Source organism: Rutilus rutilus (assembly GCF_951802725.1).
Source record: "Rutilus rutilus genome assembly, chromosome: 16".
NCBI lineage: Eukaryota > Metazoa > Chordata > Actinopteri > Cypriniformes > Leuciscidae > Rutilus > Rutilus rutilus.
In genome coordinates, this window is record NC_140224.1 from 3,196,895 (window position 1) to 3,222,898 (window position 26,004).

At 37.4% G+C, this 26,004-nt stretch overlaps 1 protein-coding gene across 1 annotated transcript; it reads right to left on the reverse strand.

Moving 5' to 3' along the window:
• Nucleotides 1–59: 59 nt before the first annotated feature.
• On the reverse strand, nt 60–21,925 carry lrrc45 (leucine rich repeat containing 45). Its single transcript, XM_084434760.1, has 18 exons — nt 21,805–21,925; nt 20,761–21,015; nt 18,877–18,938; nt 18,049–18,119; nt 16,607–16,785; nt 15,204–15,332; nt 11,963–12,075; nt 11,826–11,884; nt 11,661–11,738; nt 10,925–11,060; nt 9,096–9,173; nt 8,884–8,995; nt 8,729–8,799; nt 8,543–8,635; nt 7,269–7,361; nt 7,015–7,188; nt 2,295–2,442; nt 60–788 (listed from the first exon to the last, which is right to left on the reverse strand). Exons 2-18 carry the CDS (start codon nt 20,990–20,992, stop codon nt 592–594), a joined length of 2,025 nt encoding a protein of 674 aa, XP_084290886.1. The 5' UTR covers nt 20,993–21,015; nt 21,805–21,925; the 3' UTR covers nt 60–591.
• Nucleotides 21,926–26,004: the final 4,079 nt, after the last annotated feature.

Here is a 26,004-nt window from a genome sequence, read left to right on the forward strand (position 1 = left end):
GTGTATATATTTTTTATAAGAACCCAACACTGCAGAAATGAACATTATTCCACTATATATTCTTCAAACAGCTTCATCAAAAGCACACATTTTATTTAATAACCAACAGACATTACAAAAGAGAAAGAACTTCAAAAGTAGAAAACATTTTAAAATATACAATTTGTAAGTGCCACAGCATAAGAGCTTTGATGGACAATATGGCACATTGGGGATTTTTTAAATATGTGAAAGAGCTCTAAAATAACAATAAAAAAAAAATCAAAGAAAATATTTATAAAAACTGTTGACATTTTCAAAGTAGAAAAATTGAGAAAACGAGTTCCCTGATTATTTACTAGTTAAAATCTATCCCCCCAACTAAATTAATACATTTAAAGGGACAAGAATGCATACTAATATTTTGTTTTGTAGGACATTTTCATACCATTTTGGTTCATGAAAACGTGCCACTCAAATATTTAAAAGCACCGTGAACACTTGCAATATTGCAGTCGATTTATTATGCATAGTTGAAAAGCACTCTGGTGGAACTGACGGAAAGACTGCACACAGAACTGTGGGGAATCACAGAGGTCTTGGCATGCGACTTCACTTTTTGGGGCTGTAGTGTGCAAGAGGTGAGCCCTGGACGTAAGTGAGAATGGCGTTCTGGAGGAAGCTGGCTCTCTGCGCCTCGTCCTCACGAATGCGCTGGATCTCTCCTTCTCTAATGCGCAGCCGCTCCAGCAGAGAGGAGATCTCACTCTCTTTGTCCAGAAGGGCCTCTCTGTGGGCGGTGCTGAGAACTGATCCAAAACACAAACACAGTGTCAATGAGCCTGCAACAGGCATCAGGTTACATAACACACACACATAAACAGAACAAAAACAAGTCTCGCAGTTAGCCTTCACTATGGAAAATGAGTTACATAAACAATCCAGGTATTGCAAGACACTTTTATAAACTATTTAGTGCTGGGCAACGATTAATGTGTTTACATAATATATGTGTGTGTACTGTGTGATGGATTTTTTTTATTAATCATAACTAAGATTTATTTTTCTTGCAGGAATAACATCCATATGCTTCTGAATTCTAGCAGTGTGCCCTCAGTCAGTGTGTGTGTGTGTGTGTGTTAGTGAATCATGTCTGAATATAACAAAAGGGGAAATTAAACTAGACGGATGTCTAGGTTTGTAAACTCGTGACTAGTAACAGAAGGGTTTGCATATGAAGAACCAATCAAATTGTAGGGAAATTATGTAATGTATCATGTCTGTTTTTGCCATGCTCCTATTCTGTAAAAACTGTTGTATTATTTTTGCTGGTGGGATTCTCTCCTCCGGTCGTGATTAAAGCATATTCAAAGGCATTGTCTGGTTAATGCTGCGCAGAAAGCTAGTTAGTGAAGCTTACTAGACACTATGATAGGGTTATAGGAAAAGGGACGAGACGTCATCCGACTCCAAGCCAGTTGTCGACTGTAGACGCAGAGATAGAGTATAAAGATTATTAAGTGTCGACTGTAGACGCTTGGAGACGCCCCAGGTAAATTTAAGTCAGGTGTGAAAGAAGGGAAGAATCTACCACAATTGTGTATAATTATTTTGTATATATATAAATACACACATATGCATGTATATATTTAAGAAAAATGTTTTGTTTATATATAAAATATTTATATATAATATAAATTATGTCTACATATATATATACACATGCAAATATTTCTTAAATATATGTGTATTTATATATACAAAATATACAAAAAAAAAGTACACACACCTATATTATGTTAACACAAACTTTTATTTTGGATGCGATTAATTGTTAGCCTGGTAATACCATTGAGCGTTTTCTTTCTCGCGGGGAGGCGCTTGTCTGAAGTTTAAAATCATTGGTTCCCGTAAGCCAATCACATAACGTTTGGTTATGGCGTGTGTTATGCGCATGCTCAGCCGCATCTAACTTCCACTGTAAACACATGTATGATGCGAAAACAAAACCATCGAGCGAAATACCGGAGTGAACATGGCTGTGAACGACTTTTGCAGATTATGTGAAGTAAATCTACGCATCCACGGTACAATCAGCATCCACGTCACGGCTCTCAGCCCGCCCTCTGTTCGTTGATTGGCCGGCTGTTTTCAGGCCGGAGGCAAACGGAAAGCTTTTACGCTGTCTCAGACTGAGTACAGAAGCGAAATGAAATTGAGCGGAAGTAGGAAGTCTGACGTAGTCAGGCTAATTAATCGTTGCCCAGCACTAAGACTATTCTAAATCTTAAAGAGGCGTACTCTTCTACGTTTACCCTTCATCTCTCTCTCCAGAGCAGCGATCTTCTCTTTCAGGCCGCTCTGTGTCGTTCTCTCGGCCTGTAGGTGACCGATCTGCTCCTGAAGCTCCACACGCACTCGTGTCACTTCTGACACTTTCTCCTGCTCTTTACCTGCAAGGTCCTGTGTTCAGAGACATTGATTTATTTAAATCAGGGTTATCACTGTTAACTACAACAAAAAATTATAAAAACATTAGTTTCTGGAAATAAACATTAAATTAAAATATAATAGAAAAAAAACTAATTCAGCTTAAGTACTAAAATAACTGAAACTTAAAGATCTAGTTCACCCAAAAATGAAAATTCTGTCATCATTTACTCAACCTCATGTCGTTCCAAACCCGTAAGACTTTCGTTCATCTTCAGAACACAAATGAAGATATTTCTGATGAAATCTGAGAGCTTTCTGACCCCCATAGACAGCAACGTTATAACCACTTTCAAGGCCCAGAAAGGTAGTAAAGACATCGTTAAAATAGTCCATGTGACTACAGTGGTTCAACCTTAATGTTATGATGCGACGAGAATACTTTTTGTGCGCATAAAACAAACAATAACGACTTTATTCAACAATTTCTACACTTCCGTGTCAGTCTCTGATGCTCCTGACAGTGTAAACAGTGCAGCACTTCCTGGTTCTACATCAGAACGCTGGCTCACTATTGGCCGGCTCCTGCGTCAGCATCACACGCATGTGTCGTGGTGCTCACGTGACCAGCGTCGGACACTGACATGGAAGAGAAGAAATTGTTGAATAAAGTCGTTATTTTAGTTTTTTGGCGCACAAAAAGTATTCTCGTCGCTTCATTACATTAAGGTTGAAACACTGTAGTCACATGGACTATTTTAGGGCCCTTTCACACCTACCTTGTTTGGTCCGGATTTTCGGACTTTTCAGTTTGGTCCGAATCAAAATTACAGGTGTGAAACCTCCCCCGGACCACGGACGAAAGACCAAACAGACGAAATTTGGTCAGATGAAAAAATTCTCGGTCCGGATCAAACTGAACAAAGGTTTGTTTTGTTTCTAGTGTGAAAGCATTTTCTGTATGGTTCGGACTTTCAGACCATTTACAGGAAGTTCCGGTGGTTACCGCATAACCTAAACAACTGAAGAAGAATATTTATGTGCAATCCTGCCCACACCGTTTCCTCCAGCTGATTTGCACACACACACACACACACACACACACACACACACACACACACACACACACACACACACACACACACACACACACACACACACACACACACACACACACACACACACACACACACGTCTGGTGCACTATCTTTGTGAGGACTCTCCATAGACGTAATGGTTTTTATACTGTACAAACTGTATATTCTATCCCCTTACACTGCCCCATCCCTAAACCTACCCATCACAGGAGACATACTGCATTTTTACATTTTCAAAAAAACTAATTCTGTATGATTTATAAGCTTTTGTACCCATGGGGACCTCAATTTAGGTCCCCACGGTGACACGAGTCCCCATGAGTCTGTGTGCATTCAGGTTTAAGTCCCCACCGGTGTAGAAAAACATGTCCACACACACACACACACACACACAATTTGTCCTGCGTCCTGGCGGCAACGATAAAATGTTCGCACAATGAGGACGTTCATTTGGCGAATTTGAACTAGCCTCGAGTATAGTTGGTGATGCAGGGAGTAATGCCATAATAATAAAAGTATATTGGCAACGATATGCGTCTGTTCATTCATTCTTGTCAATGTTGTCAACCAATCAATGTTAAGATGCAGCCCATATAGATGATGACGACAGGACGCAAGTACGTCATGTAAAGTTCTTTAGTGCGCTCGCATAATTGCAGTGTGAAACCAAAGCAAAACTAACCTAATGTATACAATGTATCAAAACATTAACTTTGATTCGGACCTTGGTGCGGACTTTCAGATGTGAAAACGCCCTTAATGATGTCTTTACTACCTTTCTGGGTCGTGGTTATAACGTTGCTGTCTATGTAGAGTCAGAAAGTTCTTGGATTTCATCAAGAATATCTTCAATTGTGTTCTAAAGATGAACAAAGGTCTTTTGGGTTGGAAACGACTTGAGGGTTAGTAATTAATGACAGAAGTTTCATTTTTGGGTGAACTAACCCATTAAAGCTAGGGTAGGCAATGTTTTTCCTAAACACTTTTTTACACTGGTTGAAACTCTCTTCACATCCCGATAGCAATCAATAACAGTGGTCTGAATATTAAAACGTAGATATATCTTCTGTGGAAGTCTCAGGATCAATAAAATGCAAACTTTTGTTTAAATATAATTTTTTTCATTTTGTACTGCCCTTTGGAAACAAGAGAAAATACATGTTTCCAGGAAGACAAATGAAGTACAATTTACCTTGATCTTCAAATTCAAAAAGGCTCTTTTAAATGCATTGCGTTTCCATCTAAAGCATCAGTGAATGTTTGAACCTTTTTAATAGTTGTGTTTGAGTCCCTCAATTGTTCTCAAAATATGATCTCAAAATCATATAGTCACTGCTGAAAAGGATTCAAATACGCGAAAGATGCTGGAAAAATGAAGAATTTTCAGGACCTGGAGGATTAAGTAACATTGGGCAGTTTAACTGCTCATGACAAACAAGGGACTCAAGAACAACCATCACAAAACAAAAAAACAGCAGTGGATCATCCAGGAAACGACACAGTATTAAGAATCAAGAGTATGTTAACTTTTGAATGTGGTCGTTTAATAAATTCAGGGTTTTTTTTTTTTTTGTCTTGTGTGTGGACTATATGTAAAAATCTTTTATGTAAAATATCTTATTCAGGACAATAGTCAATAAAAAACATACACTTTGTATGATCCCTCTTATTTTGTTAAAACATTTAGCAGATTCTGCAAGGTGTATGTAAACATTTGAGCACAACTGTGTGTGTGTGTGTGTGTGTGTGTGTGTGTGTATGTATATATATATACACACACACACACACACATACAGTGGGTACGGAAAGTATTCAGACCCCCTTAAATTTTTCACTCTTTGTTATATTGCAGCCATTTGTAAAATCATTTAAGTTCATTTTTTTTCCTCATTATTGTACACACAGCACCCCATACTGAGAGAAAAACACAGAATTGTTGAAATTTTTGCACATTTATTAAAACAGAAAAACTGAAATATCACATGGTCCTAAGTATTCAGACCCTTTGCTGTGACACTCATATATTTAACTCAGGTGCTGTCCATTTCTTCTGATCATCCTTGAGATGGTTCTACACCTTCATTTGAGTCCAGCTGTGTTTGATTATACTGATTGGACTTGATTAGGAAAGCCACACACCTGTCTATATAAGACCTTACAGCTCACAGTGCATGTCAGAGCAAATGAGAATCATGAGGTCAAAGGAACTGCCTGAAGAGCTCAGAGACAGAATTGTGGCAAGGCACGGATCTGGCCAAGGTTACAAAAAAATTTCTGCTGCACTTAAGGTTCCTAAGAGCACAGTGGCCTCCATAATCCTTAAATGGAAGACGTTTGGGACGACCAGAACCCTTCCTAGAGCCAAACTGAGCTATCGGGGGAGAAGAGCCTTGGTGAGAGAGGTAAAGAAGAACCCAAAGATCACTGTGGCTGAGCTCCAGAGATGCAGTCGGGAGATGGGAGAAAGATGTAGTAAGTCAACCATCACTGCAGCCATCCACCAGTCGGGGCTTTATGGCAGAGTGGCCCGACGGAAGCCTCTCCTCAGTGCAAGACACATGAAAGCACACCTGAAGGACTCCAAGATGGTGATAAATAAGATTCTCTGGTCTGATGAGACCAAGATAGAACTTTTTGGCCTTAATTCTAAGCGGTATGTGTGGAGAAAACCAGACACTGCTCATCACCTGTCCAATACAGTCTCAACAGTGAAGCATGGTGGTGGCAGCATCATGCTGTGGGGGTGTTTTTCAGCTGCAGGGACAGGACGACTGGTTGCAATCGAGGGAAAGATGAATGCGGCCAAGTACAGGGATATCCTGGGAGTGCTCCGGACCTCAGACTGGGCCGAAGGTTCACCTTCCAACAAGACAATGACCCTAAGCACACAGCTAAAATAACGAAGGAGTGGCTTCACAACAACTCCGTGACTGTTCTTGAATGGCCCAGCCAGAGCCCTGACTTAAACCCAATTGAGCATCTCTGGAGAGACCTGAAAATGGCTGTCCACCAACGTTTACCATCCAACCTGACAGAACTGGAGAGGATCTGCAAGGAGGAATGGCAGAGGATACCCAAATCCAGGTGTGAAAAACTTGTTGCATCTTTCCCAAAAAGACTCATGGCTGTATTAGATCAAAAGGGTGCTTCTACTAAATACTGAGCAAAGGGTCTGAATACTTAGGACCATGTGATATTTCAGTTTTTCTTTTTCAATAAATGTGCAAAAATGTCAACAATTCTGTGTTTTTCTGTCAATATGGGGTGCTGTGTGTACAATAATGAGGAAAAAAAAATGAACTTAAATGATTTTAGCAAATGGCTGCAATATAACAAAGAGTGAAAAATTTAAGAGCGTCTGAATACTTTCCGTACCCACTGTACATACACATATATATATATATATATACACACATTCACATACATACATACATACATGTATGTACACACACACTGTGTACAGACTAACATAGCTGTAGCTGTAATGCAGTAGTTCTTAACTAAGTACCTGCTGTAGCTCCTCTATCCTGCGGCGGAGCGAGTCCATCTCGATGTTCTGCTGGCCCACTCTGGCGTGCAGATCAGAGAGCGTTTGCTTCTGCTGGGTGCAGTGGTTCTGCGACTCATCCCGAGACTGACGAACCGCTCGCAGCTTCTCCTCCAGGCTGGTCAGGTGCTGCTGCTGCAGAGCGATCAGAAGATCGTGTGGTTTTGAGGAACAACACTGCTAACGTGGTAACATATCAAGAAGCGTTTGCATACCTCCTCCAGTCGCACTTGGGCTCGCACTTTCCCAAGCTCCTCCTCTGCTTGAGCTCTCTCGGTCACTAGAGACGCTTTCGCTCTGCTGAGATCCTACATGCAAAACACAAACTATGACTCAAGTGCAAATGCGGTTCTTCATTCTGTGAATCTTCTTAATGTACCATTAAAAACGATGATATTCCAAAACCAATAATAAGGCAGACGTTTTGATTTTCAACGAAAAAACGGAAAGCACTGTGAAATTGACGCTCAGCGCCTCATTAGGCTGCTGCAGTTAGAGTTCCCGGAGAAAACAAGCACAAAAAAGCATTTGTGGACACTCAACCTTAGTTTTCAATTGGAATGAATAGTTCACCAAACCATGAAACTTTTTTCATTATTTACTCTCATTCCAAACCTTAATGCTCTTTTGTTTTTGCAAGGAACACAAAAGTGGAATTTAACAAGTGACAAGGACATAAAAAGCATTAAATAAACTATAAAAGTGTTGCATGTGACTGCAGTGTCATATTTCAACAGCACTTGCTCACTATGAACTGTCTCTGCATAGCAAATGCTATTGAATGAGCACTTTTTATAACCATATATGGGTTTGGAACAAGACGAGTACATAATGACCCATTGTTAATGTTTGAAAGTAATAGTCCTGCAGAGATGATGTATTTTTGTATGAAAGGCATTTTAGCACTTACGGTTTAATCGTCCCGAAGAGTTTTTTAATGTTTTTTGGTTAAATGGCTGAAATAAGATCTGTGGTGAACACAAGCTCAAGATATTGTCACCTTTTACTTCATCAGAATCAAAATTCATCAGTAATCCCTCACTAGTGATTTTTTTTTATCATCACAGTGAACAGGTCAAATCATCTACTCACTAGATGCTTTCACAGCCTCATTGTGTTTATAAGCGCTTTATTGCAAACTATTATAACTCAAACTTTCGGGGAAAATGTTTTAAAGAAAGACTTTAGGAAAGAAAGAGTTGAAGAAAGAGTTATGGGAAGGTTAACGGTGACGTTGAAATCGTGAGCGTGGTGTAGTTTGTTCGCTTTTTACTTCTGGAGAATGTATTCAGGCTTCATTTGTGAAGATTATCATGATGAACAAAACATGTAAGAATCATAAACTTTAGAGCTTATTTTTTGCATTAATCCAAAAGCCAATGGACCAGGGTCACGTCAACTTAAGGTTTGGCCTACAAAAATACATCATCACTGCAGCGCTCTATATTTCATTAATCTTGAGGTTAGTTTTGGGAATAATCTTGTCTACTTCTTCTAATTGGATCCGCTGTCCCTCCAGTTTGAGGATGCGTTCTTGAAGAGCTCTTTCACTTTCTTCCTGGTGCCTTGTCAGATGATCCACCTGGAGAAAAAAGGATAATATATGTTTAGCAGCAGCAGCAACTAAAATGTAAGTAAAACCTATAATTAAAATCTCTGGGTTTCACATCTTCACCTCCTTCTGTCGCAAACTGTCCACGTCTTCAAGTGCCTGCTTGGATCTTCTCTTCTCCATGTCCAGCCGTTCTAATGGAACCAAGGAAACATTCCCAGTTTAAAACCAATCTGAAATACAATCTATTGTGCCTCGAGTTGGAAGTCATGTGACACCTTCAGTTTGGGCGAGTCGCAGCTTGAGTTCAGCAGTGGTGTTTGTGAGCTCCTGCTTCAGCTCAAAGATCTGATCCTGTTGTGTTTTACATCTGCGTTCGCTCTCCTCCAGCTGTGAGTTTTAAAGGTTCTGGTTAAATCACTCACTCACACACACACACACACACACACACTCAAGACGCTCCATCATATGAAATGCTTCGTCTCTGTACCTTGTTCCGAAGCTGGAGGTTCTTCTCTGACAGACTGTTCACCTCCTTCAAAAGCTTAGCTTCCCTCAGAGCGCTTTCCTACAAACCAAAAACCATTAGAGGTCAATTACCATAAATTAATACAAAGTTAAATGATCTAGTATTATATTGTTATCATCCACAAAACTTTGGAGTTGCTAAGATTTTTTCTTTTTTGAAAGAAGTCTCTTGTGCTCAGCAAGGCTGCATTTATTTGTAATATTGTGAAAATATTATTACAAGTTAAAATAACTGTTTTAATACCTGAATATATTTTAAAATGTAATTTATTCCTGTGATCAAAGCTGAATTTTCAGCATCATTACTCCAGTCTTCAGTGTCACATGATCCTTCAGAAATCATTCTAATATGATGATTTCAGAATTCCATACTTTTCCAGACTCAAATGTCCAAACCATTTTAACATCAATGGCTCATACAGCTTTATATTTGGTATTATAGTACAGTTAGCAGTAAATATTTGTATTTTCCCAGTTTTTTTTTTTTTTTTTTTTTTGGTTTTCTCAAAGTGATAACATGCTTATATGATGAGAAGAAACCCAAAACACTTTATAACCTGAATATATTCACCTCTGATACATCAGTTTGATACTGTAAATTAGGGGTGTAACGGTTCAAATTACTCACGGTTCGGTTTTTATCATGGTTTTAGGGTCACGTTTCGGTACGGCTCGGTATGTTCTATGTTCAGGGAATAAAGGACTACAGTCAAGTAAAAAAAGAACAAATAATCAAACTAAAAGCAACAAGTTTAAGAACTAGTTCTTTCGCGTCTTGCGCTCGAATGTTTTTTGGCAAGGCTTAAATGAGTTTAGTTTAAACACAGATGGCAAGGTGTGCTGTTCAGGTCTCACTTGGACTCGTGCGCTATCAACACTCGGGTGATGACTGCGTAAATGAATGCTCATTAGAGCATACGGCACTCCTATTGAACAAAGTTTAGGGGAAGCCAGAATGTGTATCCATCGACAGAAACATACTGTACATTCGCCGAACTCTGTCTGTCTGTTTTATTTATGTTCAACAATTTTCAACTCGGTGCAAGTGCGTGCCGAACGGTATGGTTCGATTTTTTACTGAGAACCGTTAGACCCCTACTGTAAATATGGTTTGATGTTGCACGATCACCAAACAGCAAAGTACATCCTGAGTGAAGTTCAAAAGAGACTGTCTTTTGAACAGTTCTGCGTAAAAGGTGTGCCTTGAATTAATTCAGTTGTGTTCGACAATCACTAAATGATCACTGAACTTTCGCCATGAAAACACACTGCTTTTATGATACATTTATTTTTAGAGAACTGAATAGGGTGTAAACAATTTATTTCCATACTTATCCAGGTCTGGAAATTATTCAAATCAAATTCCATACTTTTCCAAACATATTTGCTTCTCAAGAAACATTTCTGATTATCAATGTTATGCTTAATATTTTTGTTGAATCTGTAATATGTTTTTTTTTATTAAATGGAAAGTTGAAAATAACAGAATTTATTTGAAATCGAAATTATATAGATATAAATAATACATTTAAAATAGGTCGTACATTACTGCCGCCAAAACTTTTGAACGGTAGTGTATATGTGTATAATAATAAATGATAAAAATATATGTAATAAATGAACCACTTCCATCTTATATTAATCGGTTACATTAAACAAAAACATTAAAATGGATATTTTGTGCGTGTGATTTAATAATGCATTCATCAGAGGATTAAGGACTAAAGGAAATAATCAAAAGATGAACCTGTAACATGGTGTAAAAACAGTGCACTGGGTGTTTCTGAATACCTCCTGCTCTTTCTTGATCTCTCTGGACTGTCTGTCTCTGAGTTCGGTTTTCTCCATTTTAACTCGAGTCAGCAGCTCACCCAGGTCATGAGTCTTCTGCTCCGACAGAGCAAGAGCAGCCTCCGTCATCTGCAGTCTGAACAACAAAACAAACACACTTCAGCTTCGTGAAACATCCCAAAGTACAAAAAACAACTTAAAGGGATACTTCACCGATTAGCATTAAGCTTTGTATCAGTAGAAACCCGGTAGTATTTTCGAATGATCGTGCTTCCCTCCCTCATGTCCCCCTGAGACGAGAGATTTCTGTATTGTGTGTCTGGAAAAAAACCTCAGATGACGCAAAAATCGTCATTTAGCTCATCAGAGGCTTTTGTGTCCAGAGGCGAGAGACTCCAGCCAGTAGGAGGAGCTCGTTCCGCATGTGTTCAACCCGCCCATAGGGGGATCTCACCATAAAACGCCGTCTTTTCAGTTTCGAGGCGACTAGTAGCCTAGTTGTATCATTTCTCCCGATACTGCCCTCTGTAACCGGTAGGCGTGGCTTGGGCGTGTCCTCGTAGGGCAGCGAAGCAAGTGCAGTTCTGGGCCAAAAATCTGGCTTTTCTCAGTCTAGAAGGCACCAACTTCTAAAATAATTTCACATTTCTACTACATAAATGACCCAATTTAAATACACATTCATCTTTCCAGCGGTGAAATATCCCTTTAACGTAGAACATGTATGGATGCCTACTTGGCTGTGAGAGAATTCACAGATGATTTCTGCTCATTCAGTGCTTCTTTTAACTGCCCTAGACGTATTGATGAATTTCTGCAAGAAATCCAAAACCACATGCTGTCATCATTCAATCATTTAGTCACCCAAAAAGCAGGTTTGGTTCAACTTCGTAACACTAACCTGCTGCTTCTTCCCATCTCGTCTTTCTGTCTTTCAATGGTATCCATGAGACTAAGAAACTTCAGGCCACATGGAGAGAAGGGCTGTTAGTTGTCAATCCACCCACAGTTTAAGCGAATAATCCCAGCCACCCTCACCTGTCGGCCCTTCTCCTCCTTTAGGAGCTGGATCTCTTTGCTGAGCACTTGAGTCCTGCTCCGGCTGTCTCGAAGTGTGGACTGCCTGTCTGCATTGTGATTCATGGACTGTTCTGGGAATAAGAATAAGAAGTTTAAACAAATTGAAGGCATCTTTACACAGCCAAGTTAAAGGCACACTCTGCACACAGTTTCCGTTTTTCTCAAACAGCGACCCCTAGAGTCGCTGTGGAGTACTTGTATTTAACGTTACTGTCGTAAATACCACTCACGCAGAGCCGCCTCTGTACTCTTCCGACCGCGTTTTCTTTGTCGACTCTGCGATGACTCGCGTCTGAAATGCGTGCTAGTGTCTTCCACAGAGGCTGCTTCATATGTTGTTGATGTATGTGACGTCGTGCCGTAAAACAAGTCATGATTCCCGCGAGATTTGTCGGGGCGCCACCTCTCAAACCTGCATTGCTGGTTTTGCCAGCGGCGTCCCCTCCTGCTTTGCTATCGGGATAATTCGCCCTACTACGAGTTTGTTTACCATCGAAATGATTTCGAAGCTGTTATATTAAGGTACAAATCTTGCATAGTGTGCCTTTAATGTTGCTCTAAAACGGCTCTCTGTCTGCTCAAAATTCTGTGTAAAGACACAAGATTTGTTCTTATAAAAAATCTTTGTATTAAAGCTGCAGTAAGTTTTTTATTTATTTCTGTGAAATGCTGTTGAAAGCAGATTGGACAGAGCACCACAACACACACTTGTAGCCAATCAGCAGTAGGGGGCGTGTCCACTCATGATAGGGGAGGAGAGAGAGAAAAAAAGACTGTAGAAAGAGACATGGCTGAGAGACATTACAAAAGAGAAAAGCTCATAAGAATATCACTGGAAAAAGAAGGGTTGCGATCAGGCAAAAGTTTTAGGACCCGAGTTAATATTAGAAAAGCTTTCCAGTGCTGGAGAGACCCAAGCGTGAAGGCTTGAAAACAGACGCAGAGATTGCGTTGTTTCTGCTTCATGCGTGAGTACATTGGTTTTGCTGTGTTTCACAGAATCGAGATCTGCTGTTGTTGTAATGTTAGCTATAGTAACAGGAGAGTGTTGAGTGTCATTGCTTGTCTGGAGCTGCTGGTGACTAACAACCAACTCTTTCTTGCTTGTATTTATTCTTGTGTACTGTATGTTCGGTTTTTGTTCTTCCTTGTCGTTCGTTCGTCATTTTTGCGTTCTTTTTCATGAATATTTCAAATATCAACAAGGTTTCTCAGAAATCGGTTCTCAGTACTGCACCTTTACAGCAAGACACTACAGGTAAAACCATTGTTTTTCAGCCACTGGTCAGTTTTGAGATTTTGGGCTATTTTGCTTCCATAACATCTTCTTTCAGACTAGTAGAAAACATCCAAAGTAAACATTTAAGTGTTGTGTGTCTATAAATATCAATTACAATACATATCGGTAAAAAGCATTTTACAGTTTTATGCCAATCTATATTCTGAATGTTTTTGCAGAGGAGTTTGTTAATTTATATAATACTTTATTCCTAAAATCATGCTGAAATTTTTTTTTTTCTGGCTATTGACAGTATTTTCTGATTTATGCAATGATAAAAAAAGAGATCCAAAATCCCTGAATATGTCAATAAAATGAAACAAGAATTTTGAACCCAGCTTTATCCAGTGTTCAGATTTCTGTTCTGGAAATTTATGCAAAAATAGTATTGCCTAAACATTTCAAAAACCTTATAATACAAAACAATTAAAGGGGTGGTATAATGCCCTTTTCACAAGAGGTAAAATAAGTCTTTGATGTCCCCAGAGTGTGTATGGGGCTCTTTACACCTGGCCACTTCATGCGTTTTCTCAGATCGGATAGCTATCTGATTTATCAAAACGATTCCATTTACACCTGGTCACATGAATGTGTTTTTGCGAAACGGATTTAAATCCGATCTTCAATTCCCGTGCTATATGCAGATTAAATGGAGTACGTCACCGAAAGAAACAGATATGAGCAGCATTTTATTGATAATCAGCTAAAATTTCAAAAATCAAAGACCGCAATATGAGAGAGCGACAACAGCCCTGGTACTAAGATAATTTTGTTTCTTTACTTTTAATGATGATGATTGTGTGTTTAGCGTCTGCGACTTACTTTCACATTGATTTGTGATAGTTTGCACGTTGGCTTAATGAATATATGCTCAGCTTCTCATCTGCGGTGATGCGTGTTCCAGTAGCGTCGTCATATCTGGCTATAACATTACATATAGCCTATAACACGCTCTCACACGTTTATTTTTGTAATAATTTTTTGGAGGAGTACAATTTACATATGTGGTTTCAACAACCAGATGCATTTACACTTGTCCAGTTTCGTCTGGAATGCGGCCCAGATCTCCTCCTGAAGTGGTTTGAGCGATCGGATTCAAATCCGTCTCGAATGCGTTTCGGAGGGCATTTACACCTGGTCTTTTCACGATCGGATAGGTATCCGATCTGAGAAAACGCATGAAGTGGCCAGGTGTAAACAGCCCATATGTGAAGTTAAAAATACCCCACAGATATTTTTATATAGCATGTTAATATTGTCGATTTTTGAGGGTGAGCAAAAACGCACCGTTTGTGTCTGTTCCTTTAAATGCAAATGAGCCGCTGCTCCCGGCACAGGGGGCGGAGCTTCAAGAGTTTGTGTCTTTTTACCTCACAAAGACATGCACTGAATATTTAAAAAACTTTTAGCCTTTTATGTTCAAACCGAAGTCGGACAATGATGAAGAGACTCAAGAAGAAGTGACAACATGTAGATGACATTTCTGAATGACTAGTTGATTAATTCATGTAGCTTATGTGCAGTTATCTTCTAGTCATTGATTAGCATATTCTGTCTTGATAATCTATAAATCGTGTTTCGGGGGCGGGTTTATGTAAATTTTAGGATTGGTGATGTCACTAACCCGGGAGGAATGTGGTGTAGTCTCTACCAGCCGTTTGTTGTAGTCCCTAAAAAGCGATTTCTTTAAAAGTAAAAATCTCCCTTTGCTTTGAACTTTGAGCGTTGTAACTTTGCAGATGTTGTTTATGCTCAAACAGCAACATTACACACTAACTAAAGTTAGAAAAGTGAAATCATAATCAACCAGCCCTTTAATGTGATTAATCTTCCAGGGAAGGTATGGTGAGATCTACCCTATCCACCTGTAGTGTCTTGCCTTAAATGTGTGTAACATCTGAGGTTGCGAGTCAGCCTCACCGATGGCTCTGAGCGTGTCACTGGGAATGTTGTTTCCAGCCATCTCCAGTTTGAGCAGTGTGCGGTTCTGCTGCATTGCCTCCAGCAGAGATCGGCCTCCCAGCAGCCCCATGTTGTTCCACCGGACATCTGCAAACACATCAGACTCGACTTATGGTTTTGAACAATACTTTTATAGAGACTGCACTCAAAAGGAACCATTTCTAAAACAGTGGATTCCAACCTTTTGATTTCATTGTTTATTTGAAGGCCCTCCTCATTCGCAATTTCTACATGATAAATAGATTTTAGAGCTTGGCATAACTTGAAATATGTTATAAAAATAAACAAATAATAAGAAATATCTTGATTTTTAGTTGTTTTAGCTTATTTTCATGGCTATTTGAAATACTTTTTAAGTCATCTTGAGGCCCTCGGTTGAGAGCCACTGTTCAACACAATAATTATTGCAGAGCTGAGCATTAATAGAAAAATTAACATGCTTTTCAAGACTTTTTAAAATGTAATCATTTTACATTATAGTTTCGAGGTCAGAAATCATCCTTTTAAAATTCCCTGTTATTTTCAGGCTTTTTTCATGTCTGCACGAATGACGTCATGGACTTTAGATGTTTAGATCTATGATAATTAAGTTTTACTACAAAGGCTGTAATGAATTAATTACATACATGTATGATGTTATAAAGATTTCTATTTAAAATAAATGCTGCTCTTTTGATCTTTCTATTCATTAAAGAATCCTGAAAATGAATCAGAGTTTCCATAAAAATATGAAGCTGTTTTCAACACTGTTGATAATAATCAGAAATGTTTCTTGACCATAAAATCATCATATTAGAATGATTTCTGAAGGAACATGTGACACTGAAGACTGGAGTAATGATGCTGAAAATTCAGCTTTGCATCACAGGAATAAATTACAGTTTACAATATATTCAAATAGAAAATAGTTATTTTAAATTGTAATAACATTTCACAATATTACTGTTTTTATTGTATTTTTGATCAAATAAATGTAGCCTTGGTGAGCAGAAGAGACTTCTTTTAAAAACATTAAAAAAAATCTTACAGACCCAAAGGTAGTATATTGAGCCATCAATAGGGCATATAAGTTACTGATTTTTTTTTAAAAGTTAGACCTGTTAACATTCATAAAGAGCATATGAAATATATTTAAATGATTAGTCAGATTTATTAATAAAGATGTGCGTACAGACAATAAGCCAAAGACTGAGAAATATTACACACCACCATACAGATGCAATAGCACAATAAGGTTTAAAAAAGAGTGACTGGCATCTTGCTAAACATTTACATTTCATCAGCCTCAGAGAAGTGGGACAACAACACACAGTGCTTGCTGACAGACAGCAGTGAGTGTGTAATGTGCTGGTTTGGCTCACCCAGCTCTTGCAGAGTGCTGTTCCTCTTGAGGGCCACACACAGCTCCGCGGCCCCCTGGTGGTTCATCTGATTGTTGCGCAGGTCGAGCTGTGTGAGAGAGGTGTTGGAGGCCAAACCTTCACAAAATATGGAAAATCCTTCCTCCCACATTCCCAGAGCATTCCACTCCAGCACAAGTCTCCAAGCAAAACAGAAACAATCATTTGATATTTTACCATATTTCCAAAAGAACTAAATCCTAAAAGATTTTTTGGAGATGAAATGATGGTGGCAAACAAAGTAAAACCCTTTTAGACTAATATTATTAACTGTTATGCTATGACGTGGTCATTTTTGTTACTGAATCAAAATTGTCCCCATTTGCACAAATTATTATTCTTTTTTTATATATTATATATATTTCAAATAAAATATTGCCAGTGTATTGTTTTAATTAAAAAGTAAAAAAAAAAAAAAAAAAAATATATATATATATATATATATATATATATACTTTTCACTTGATGTCAAAAAAAATGTCTTGTGAAAGGCTCTTTCTTTTGATTTTAAATGTTAGATAATATACAAATGGGTGATCAAATTAAGACACATGTAAGGGATAATCCACGGCTAGCCATGCATTAAAGGATTTTAATGCACGACGTAGAGGCGAAGAACTCGAAGTTGCCTCTACGAAGTGCATTAAAATTCTTTAATGCATGGCTAGCCGTGGATTATCCCGCTTATACCTTGGTTATTTGCCAAGTTAAAAATAAGTTAAAGCTGTAACTGATGTTTACTGTGTCATTTTTTAACAGACGTGCAAAAATGACGGTTATTTCTTAAGTTAAGGCTCGTCAGTTCTTGCACTCCGTCCGCTTTAAATAAAGTAGAGCCATCGTATTGCTTTTATTTGAATGAATTCACATTTATTTAAATTCATTATTAAAAGAGAGAGACAGAGAACTGAAGGAGAAGGAACAGAGAGAGAGAGAGAGAGAGAGATGCGTGCGCGAGTTACCTGTGTGCGTCGTTCTCTTCTTTAAAGTTTAGCAGCTACAGTCCCCTCATTGCTTAAGCATATAGCTAACTTAATGATTCTTTAATGGATTTATTACAATTATTTATGAATGACAGGCAACACTGATACAAATTAAACGATATTCAAAAATCATCCATTTAGCCTACCTAAACGTTTTCATATGTGTCTCTCACTCTGCTTGCAAGTGGATTAAATGTAGCGGATTAATTTCGAACTGTAATCAAACTGACTGGAACTACCTGTGCATTAAACGGTTTTACTGCACACCTTCCAGCCAATCAGAATCGAGTATTTAAACAGCCCATGGTATAAACACGTTTAAACTCTGTCTCTTTCTTAATGTGAAGGAAAATAGGAAAGACAATCGTCTGAACAAATCAATCCATTATAGGTTAGAAACGAGTATTAAAAATCCCTCACCTGCGCAGTGTCTTGTTCCTCACTAATAACTGGCCCAAAGCCTCAGCTCCTGTTCCTCTCATGTTGTTGCCCTGAAGAGAAAGTATGTTTTTAGTAAATGCATTACAGGCTAAGTATACATTTAAAGGGGTGGTATAATGCCCTTTTCACAAGAGGTAAAATAAGTCTCTGATGTCCCCAGAGTGTGTGTGTGAAGTTTTAGCTCAAAATACCCCACAGATATTTTTATATAGCATGTTAATATTATCAATTTTTGAGGGTGAGCAAAAACACATCGTTCTGTGTCTGTTCCTTTAAATGCAAATGAGCTGCTGCTCCCGGCACAGGGGGGCAGAGCTTCAGGAGCTTGAAATTTTCAATAAATTTGAGCTTTTTATGTTCAAACCGGAGTCAGACAATGATGGAGAGACTCAAGAAGAAGTGACAACATGTAGAAGCAACAGGACATTTCTGAATGGTTAGTTGATGAATTTAAGTAGCTTATGTGTAGTTATCTCCTAGTCATTGATTAGCATATTCTGTCTTGATAATCTATAAATCGTGTTCAGGGGGCGGGGTTTATGTAAATTCTAGGGTTGTTGATGTCACTAACCCGGGAGGAATGTGGTGTAGTCTCTACCAGCCGTTTGTTGTAGTCCTTAAAAAGTGAATTGTTTAAAAGCAAATATCTCCCTTTGCTTTGAGCTTTGCAGATGTTGTTTATGCTCAAACAGAAACATTACACACTAACTAAAGTTAGAAAAATGAAATCATAATCAACCAGCCCTTTAAAAGCAAGAGGCAGACCAGTAAAATATGTACATATATTAATGCATAATTTAAATTCACCTTCAGGTCCAAAACTTTCACTGTGGTGTTGGAGCAAAGCCCGTTGAGGAGCAGTTTGGCACCTGTAGATGAAGGGAAGAGTGTGAGTGGTCTTGAGTGTTAACTCATTCAAAAAGCTGTTTTCTTTCATATGCTATTTCTTTGCTTTCTAGATATGGAAATCATTGTTTAAAAAGGAGTACGTTAAAAAAATGCTCTATTGAATATTCCCTTTCATGCACTGTGTAATATAGCCGTTTGTGAAGGTGAAAGGTCTGCAAAGTTTCAAAGATCAAAGTGCATGAAAAATAAAGTTATTGTCTCCCAAAAGAATGAACCGATTCTGAACCGAGTCATTCTAGCCTTACTTCCTGTTACAAACCAACGTAGGTTTGCACACACACGTTCTGTTTTTGACACGCGATGTAAGCGGTTGACCAATCACAACAGACTGGGCCATCTGACCAATCAGAGCAGAGCAAGCTCTCAGAAAGAAGAGGTTTAGAGAGACCGGATCCTTTATCGAACCATTTCACACACTGAGAGAAAGGAGCTGATTCTGCAATGTGTATTATGAGAATATTAAGTGTTTTAATGACCTTTGATGCTTGTAAACCTATTGTAGGAGACTCCAAAACAAAATTAGGATTTCAAAACAAAATTTGCATAATAGGTGTTTACATAATATATGTGTATACAAATATAATAATATATACACACACACGCATACAATATGTAACACAAACTTTTATGTTAGAGGCGATTAATCACGATTAATCGATTTGACAGCACTAATTAGAAACCTTTAAAATGGCATAATAGGGTCACTTTAAAAAGTAACAAGTCTAAAGCAATACAACAGGATTTTTGTAATAACTTAATCGGCTCATGCAAACATCAGTGTAATAATTATGCCTTCATCTAATGCCTGCTACAGACGGTGTGATTTCAGCAATCCTATAAGATCATTACAAATAAATCACACTGTATGACAAGGATCTAATTAACTTGGGTACATGTATGTAAACTGTACGATGATGACACCTATTGAATCTTAGGCTACGACACAAGTAGGTATAGAAGAATAAAACGTCATCAGCATGTGCTAGTGGTGAACAAATAAAGCAAGAGCAATCACACTTTGGCAATTGTGATTTTATGTGCGCTGGAAAAAGAGGAGGAAGCGAAAGAGGAGAATATGGACGCGGTCGTGGCTGGGAAAAGAGGCCAATTGGCACGCCAATATTACAACTGGAGCTTGAGGTAAGTAGTTGATCAATACGCCATTTCATGTTGCAGTTTTATTCGGCTAGTCAGCAGACGTAGGCCGTAGCAGCAAACACACTGTGAGATGATCATGATAAAGTTCTGACTGTCTGAATATTATCACAGGCTATATTTGGTCATAAGGCCGTGATAATGGCCGTCTTTGAACCTCTCTCACTGTACGACGTACGACCACCGTTTAAGAGCCACGACCACGATTCGTCATCTTTCATCTGAGACAGCCCAAAATCATACAATGTGTACCGGGCATAAAAGATCCATGCTACGTTTTCAGATTTTGAGTAAATATCACAAAACTGTCAAAATCAAAAGATAAACAGAGAAATTACATTTTGCATTATCTTACAAAGCGCATTTATATATAATGTGACTATTTTCATGGCAGATTTTACCCATAAATACTAATTTCCATAATGATGTTAATATTTGTTAATAATGTTAGGCTAGCCTAATTGTTTTGCACGGCCTGTAATTTATGCAGATCTTACTTAAGTCATTTTTACAATAATAATAAAAGAAAAATAGTATGCAAAATGCAAACAATGGTCCTGCAAACTAACTTTTTTTTTGCTTTATGCAATCTAAAATTTTGGATTTCAGGATTTTTCTGCGAGTTACCTTCCTCGCTGAGCATGCAGTCACTGAGGATGATCTCAGTGAAGAGCGTGTCGTTCTGCAGTGCTCTTCCCAGCACGCCGCAGGTGTCCACGCTGAGGCTCTGCCCGCTCAGGTCCAGTCGACAGAGGCCCGTCACTGTCCTCGAGTCGTTCAGCTGAGCCAGCACTGATTCCTGAGTGTCTATTCCTCCCTCCTTACACAGCCTCAGGTACGACCTCCTGAAGTCCTCCATGACCTCCGTCACCTCTCACTGGGCTGTGTGTGGAGAAAAGAAAATGTAAAACACACCAGGAGAGAATGTTATTAAAATGGCAAGCGTCATCAAAATTGGATTTTAAACTGTCTCTGCCTGGTTCATTAACCACATCCATTAACTCTATATGACTGTCCTCTTTATATGGCATTGAGTTTTTGGTCGCACTTTATATGTACAGTATGTACATCAATAATGTTAGGTACAATGTAACAGTTAGCCTACTTCTTGTGTTCATGTTGTATTGTAAAACACTTTTGGGATACAGGTAAGGTTAGGGACAGGTTTGGTGGTGGTATTGGTAGGTTTAAGGGTGGGTTAAGGGGTAAGGGAAGGTCAACATTGTTATTATAGATCTAATTACACGCAGGTAAGTTATATTTTAAATATAAGTGCAATGTAAATTGTATCAAATAATTAATTTAAATCTTAGTACATAGCAGTTAAAAACAATTAATGTAAAGTGTGACCGAGTTTTTTTTTTATTATTATTATTATTTATGATAACAAATTCAAGACGGTTAAAAAAAGAGCAGTAACAGTTACTACAAAGTACTGGAATATTTACTTATCTCTTCTCCCAAAATATATGCTTATTAGACAAAAAAAAAATATTATAATTTATTTCCCATTTGTGATAAGAGGGTTAAGTTAAAGAAATAAAATAAACATCTTCAAGCAGGCATACGTTGTTTGCATTTACTTACAATCGAGTCTTGCATACGTGCAAAAATAATTAACGCGCAACAATCGGTTTACACGAGTTGAAGAGTCATAAAATAACAACTAACCTTTCTTTCTGCCGTTAAAATGCATTACTTTATTCAGGGTTGTGTCAGCAGATGTTGTTCAGCCTCTTATCTTCACTATTGTTTCGTTTGACAGTTTGAAGTATCCAGGAAGAGAAACGACTTCCGGTTTAAAACTGCAGAATTGTGGGAAATGTAGTTTTAGATGAGTCAAATATTGCGGTAAATTTCAAGAAGCAAGGCAACTTAGCAATATTCCTTGTATCACAAAGGGAGAAAAGATAATCTATATAACAAGCGTATATATTAAACGTTGTTTGACAAAGTAAAACGTTTGTTTGTTTGTCTTTCAGATGTAGTTGTAAGATCTTTGTTGACAGTTAGGCTGACTGAAGATGTTCCTTCATTCATCATATTTTATTTTACATTTTTCAATATTTTCAACAATGCAACAATTAGCATGTAGCTTAGTACATAAAAAAAAAAAAAAGTTTTTAAACAACACCACAAAGAGTAAATCAAAGTAAAACAAAGCATTTATCAGTTGTACAAAACAGAATGTGCTGCCGAAATTATATAAAAATATTCATCATTGTATCTTACATGTACAGTTGTGATTGTGATAAAGACACCCCAAGCTGTTTGCTGCAGTCCCCGTGTCAAAATATGGCTAATCGATATGATGTTGACCAGTTTTCTGAATTCTGACAGCTTTATGATTTCTTATTAATATAATGTTTGTGGGTCAAACTGATCTTAGATGGTTTAACACTTTAAAAAAGCACACTAATAAAAATAGTAAACTACTGAAAATAGCACAGATCAAAACAGTATTAAAACAAATGTATGACTATTTTTAACAAATATTTGTAATACTTTCTAATTGTATTTAATATTTTTTTTCACAAACTGTAAATATACTTTACTGTATATAGTAGGCTATAGTAAATTTTCAAATGTTATTTTAGGCCTCTGTTTATGCTTTCAGTTTTATCCCGAATACTCTTATTATTTTAAATTTTATACAAATTTTGAGCATATATATGTGCTTTCTGAAAATGTAGTTGCAAGTGCAATTGTTTAGTTTTGCTAATTATTTTTATTTATTTATTCATACTGGGATATATTTTTAGTCACGTGGTATCAAAGACGTCACGTGTGTTGTTTCAGAAAGTTTAAAATTGTGTGTAAAACAATTCCGCACCCTGTTTAGGCCGTCTTATATTATATACAAACAGTATTACTTTGATATAACATGAATAGTTTGTATCTGACTACATTGAAAGCATAAGTACTTGTTTTCGTGGATAAAGTAGAAGAAGAGCGCGCGAACAAGTAGAATAATCGCTCTGGCAACCAGAGCTCAGCCAATCAAATTTGAGAACTGACTGGTAAGTAAATTTAGATTATCAAAATTATACGTTAAATTTATCTGACAAGACACAAGGCTAAGTAAGGTTTCCGTCCATACTACTGTGTATTTATCACACACAAATGAGTATAAATTGTATACCGAATGTTTAACGTTACATTTAACGGTTGTTTTTTAAGCGTAACGTTAGGTGTAAGCTCCTCGTTGGCGGTTACACTGGCTGGAAGATTTATGATTTACTTTATTTATGATTTCAGTATTTTTTTACAATGCCTTACGTTAAGAATTGTGGTAAGTTACTGTATGTGAAAACCGTTGTTTTTAATCGATATTGCTTAACTGTTACCGTAGAAGTAACCACAAAGAGTAAACTTTAGCAATAAATAGAGAAAAAGTATATATTATAAAAGGCAAATGATAATAAATGTGTTCAATAAAGCAGCAAACAATTGTGCCCTCCTTAGTTATGTTGTTGTAGGACATTGTCTTAGTAACTAATGGATGATTAATCTAGAAACCTGAGCATCTGTCTCCTGTTTTAAACTCTTGGAGGCTGAAAGAAGAAGAGACCGTAAAAACACTGAAAAAAGTATTGAAACTGTATTGACTGTATTTCTAGAAGCTCTGTTTTACCTTATCTGCTTTAAACTGTGTATATCTTGCTTTTATTAGGTATGGATACCTTAAAACGACACAAGGATCTGTGGAAGGTCTATAAGGAGGAACTACCCAGCAGCACTCAACAGTAAATAGTCTTATTTTATTCAGTGATCAGTCAGTGATATGGCATATAACTGCTAACACAGACATGCATGCCTGCTGTAATACTTTTTATTCAATCTGCATGTTTTTTCCCCCAAACATAAGGTGTTATATAGAATCCATTTAATTTGATAAATCAAATAAATCCTAAATTAGACATGCATGAAATATCGGCGTTCAAACCAGTGATTTAATGGTAACCAATAAATGTTAATTTTTAATGTTCTTGAACAGATAAAATTAGGTCGATATATTAAAGATGATAAATTGTGTATCATTATTTCCTCCTTTTGAAGCACTTCAGATGCACACTGCTCGCCATGAGGGCTTTGATTGGTGCTTTCTGCATGACGTGACATGTTTTGCACGCTTTAGATGCGTTTTAAAAGTTAAAATCTTAAACGTTTTAGATGAGATATCTTAAAAACTAAGATGCGATTTAAAAGAAATATCTTTTTGTGAACAGATAAGACATTTCACAAAAATGTTTATCAAGATTTAGATTCATTGGCCAATATATTAGTTATCGGCTTCCAAAAATTCCAGGGATTATCGGTCATCGTATTGGTCAAAATCTCCATATCGGTGCATCTCTATAAATTTGTATTTGAATGGAAAGAATATATTGCCTCCCTAGCTACTTGTACATAGTTTTACTCACTTTAGGTGTCTAAACATCTAAAAACACAGAAGAGTATTGGTTGGGCGATCATATATTGAATTTGTATAATGCAGGGAAACAAAGCTAGCATATAATTGTGTTTTCATTGTAATTATCATAATATTTTGACCTAAGCCAAGCCATATATAAAAATGTGCATATTACAGGATATATGCTTTGTTAAAGAACTGGCATGTGAAGTGCTGCCATGTGTGATTTTAAATCGGCTTAGCTGTGATTAGGGGCGGTGTTTCAATCAGTAACTTTTCCAGCTCATTTAGGTTTGTTGTCGGATACTCATGGCAACACGCTTTCATGATAAATTACAGAAGCTGTTTCATTTTGATTTCACTGCACAGTGGAATGGATAACACCCTGTTGTTAAGCCATATTGCAAGTTATTTAAAAAAAAGTGAAAAAAAAAGCTTTTAACATCAGCATGAAAATGAATGGGAAACGCTTTTCCATTTTAGAAGTTTCTAAACATAGAAGTTTTAATTAATTTTCCAAGGGTTACACTTTATTTTAAGGTGTCATTGTTACAGTGTAATTATATATTTAAGCACTGAGTAATATTAAGTGGGATTAGGATTTGGTTGAGGGTTAGCTGCATGTAATTATGCATAATTTACTGTTAATACTATAGTAAGTACATAACATATGTAACAAGGACACTGTAAAATAAAGTGTTACCAAATTAAGTGATTATTTGATTAGTTTAATTTTAATATTTTATAAAATTGCTTTTCCTGCCCACACAACCCTATCAGAACAGATATGCAACCTTTTTTGGGTTATGATAGTCTCTTTATTAACTGCAAAAAATTAAAAATGCAACAGGTTTTTCTAGAAAATGAATGTGCATCAGGTGTGTTTTAGCTTTTTTATGTGTTTAATTAGCCTAATTTATGAGGCCACTTCGTCATTTATTATATGGTTATGTTACAATGCTATTACATTCTGTGTAGACAATTAGCTTATTTTGTTATAAATAAAAAAAGCCTGAAAATGTGCTGCTAAACACCTACTCCAACATATTGTTGTATTCTGCCACGTTTCTCACTGACGCACTCGTAAACTCTGGGCTTAAGGAAAATTCAGACCTTCCCACTCGTATTTACCACTTTGTGGTGACATTCATGTGGGTATAAGACGCATTGAGAAAGTACCTGCAATTACTGTTTGCTCCACAGGGCGTCTCTGGTCTCTGCCTCACACAAGCACTGTCTCTCCCTACAAAACCTACTTCTGCTCTTCTGTACTCTCTTTTTCTCCATGCATTTCCTGGTAATCATCGTTTTGATAATCAATGTTGAATCACAGCTGCTGTATGACTCTGTACACATACATATTTATTTCACACCATATTTTCCATCTCTTCTCCATTAAATCTTTAGTTTTGCTGGCCGGAGTGTCCGTCTCTTGGAGTCATTGCAGTCGAGTCATC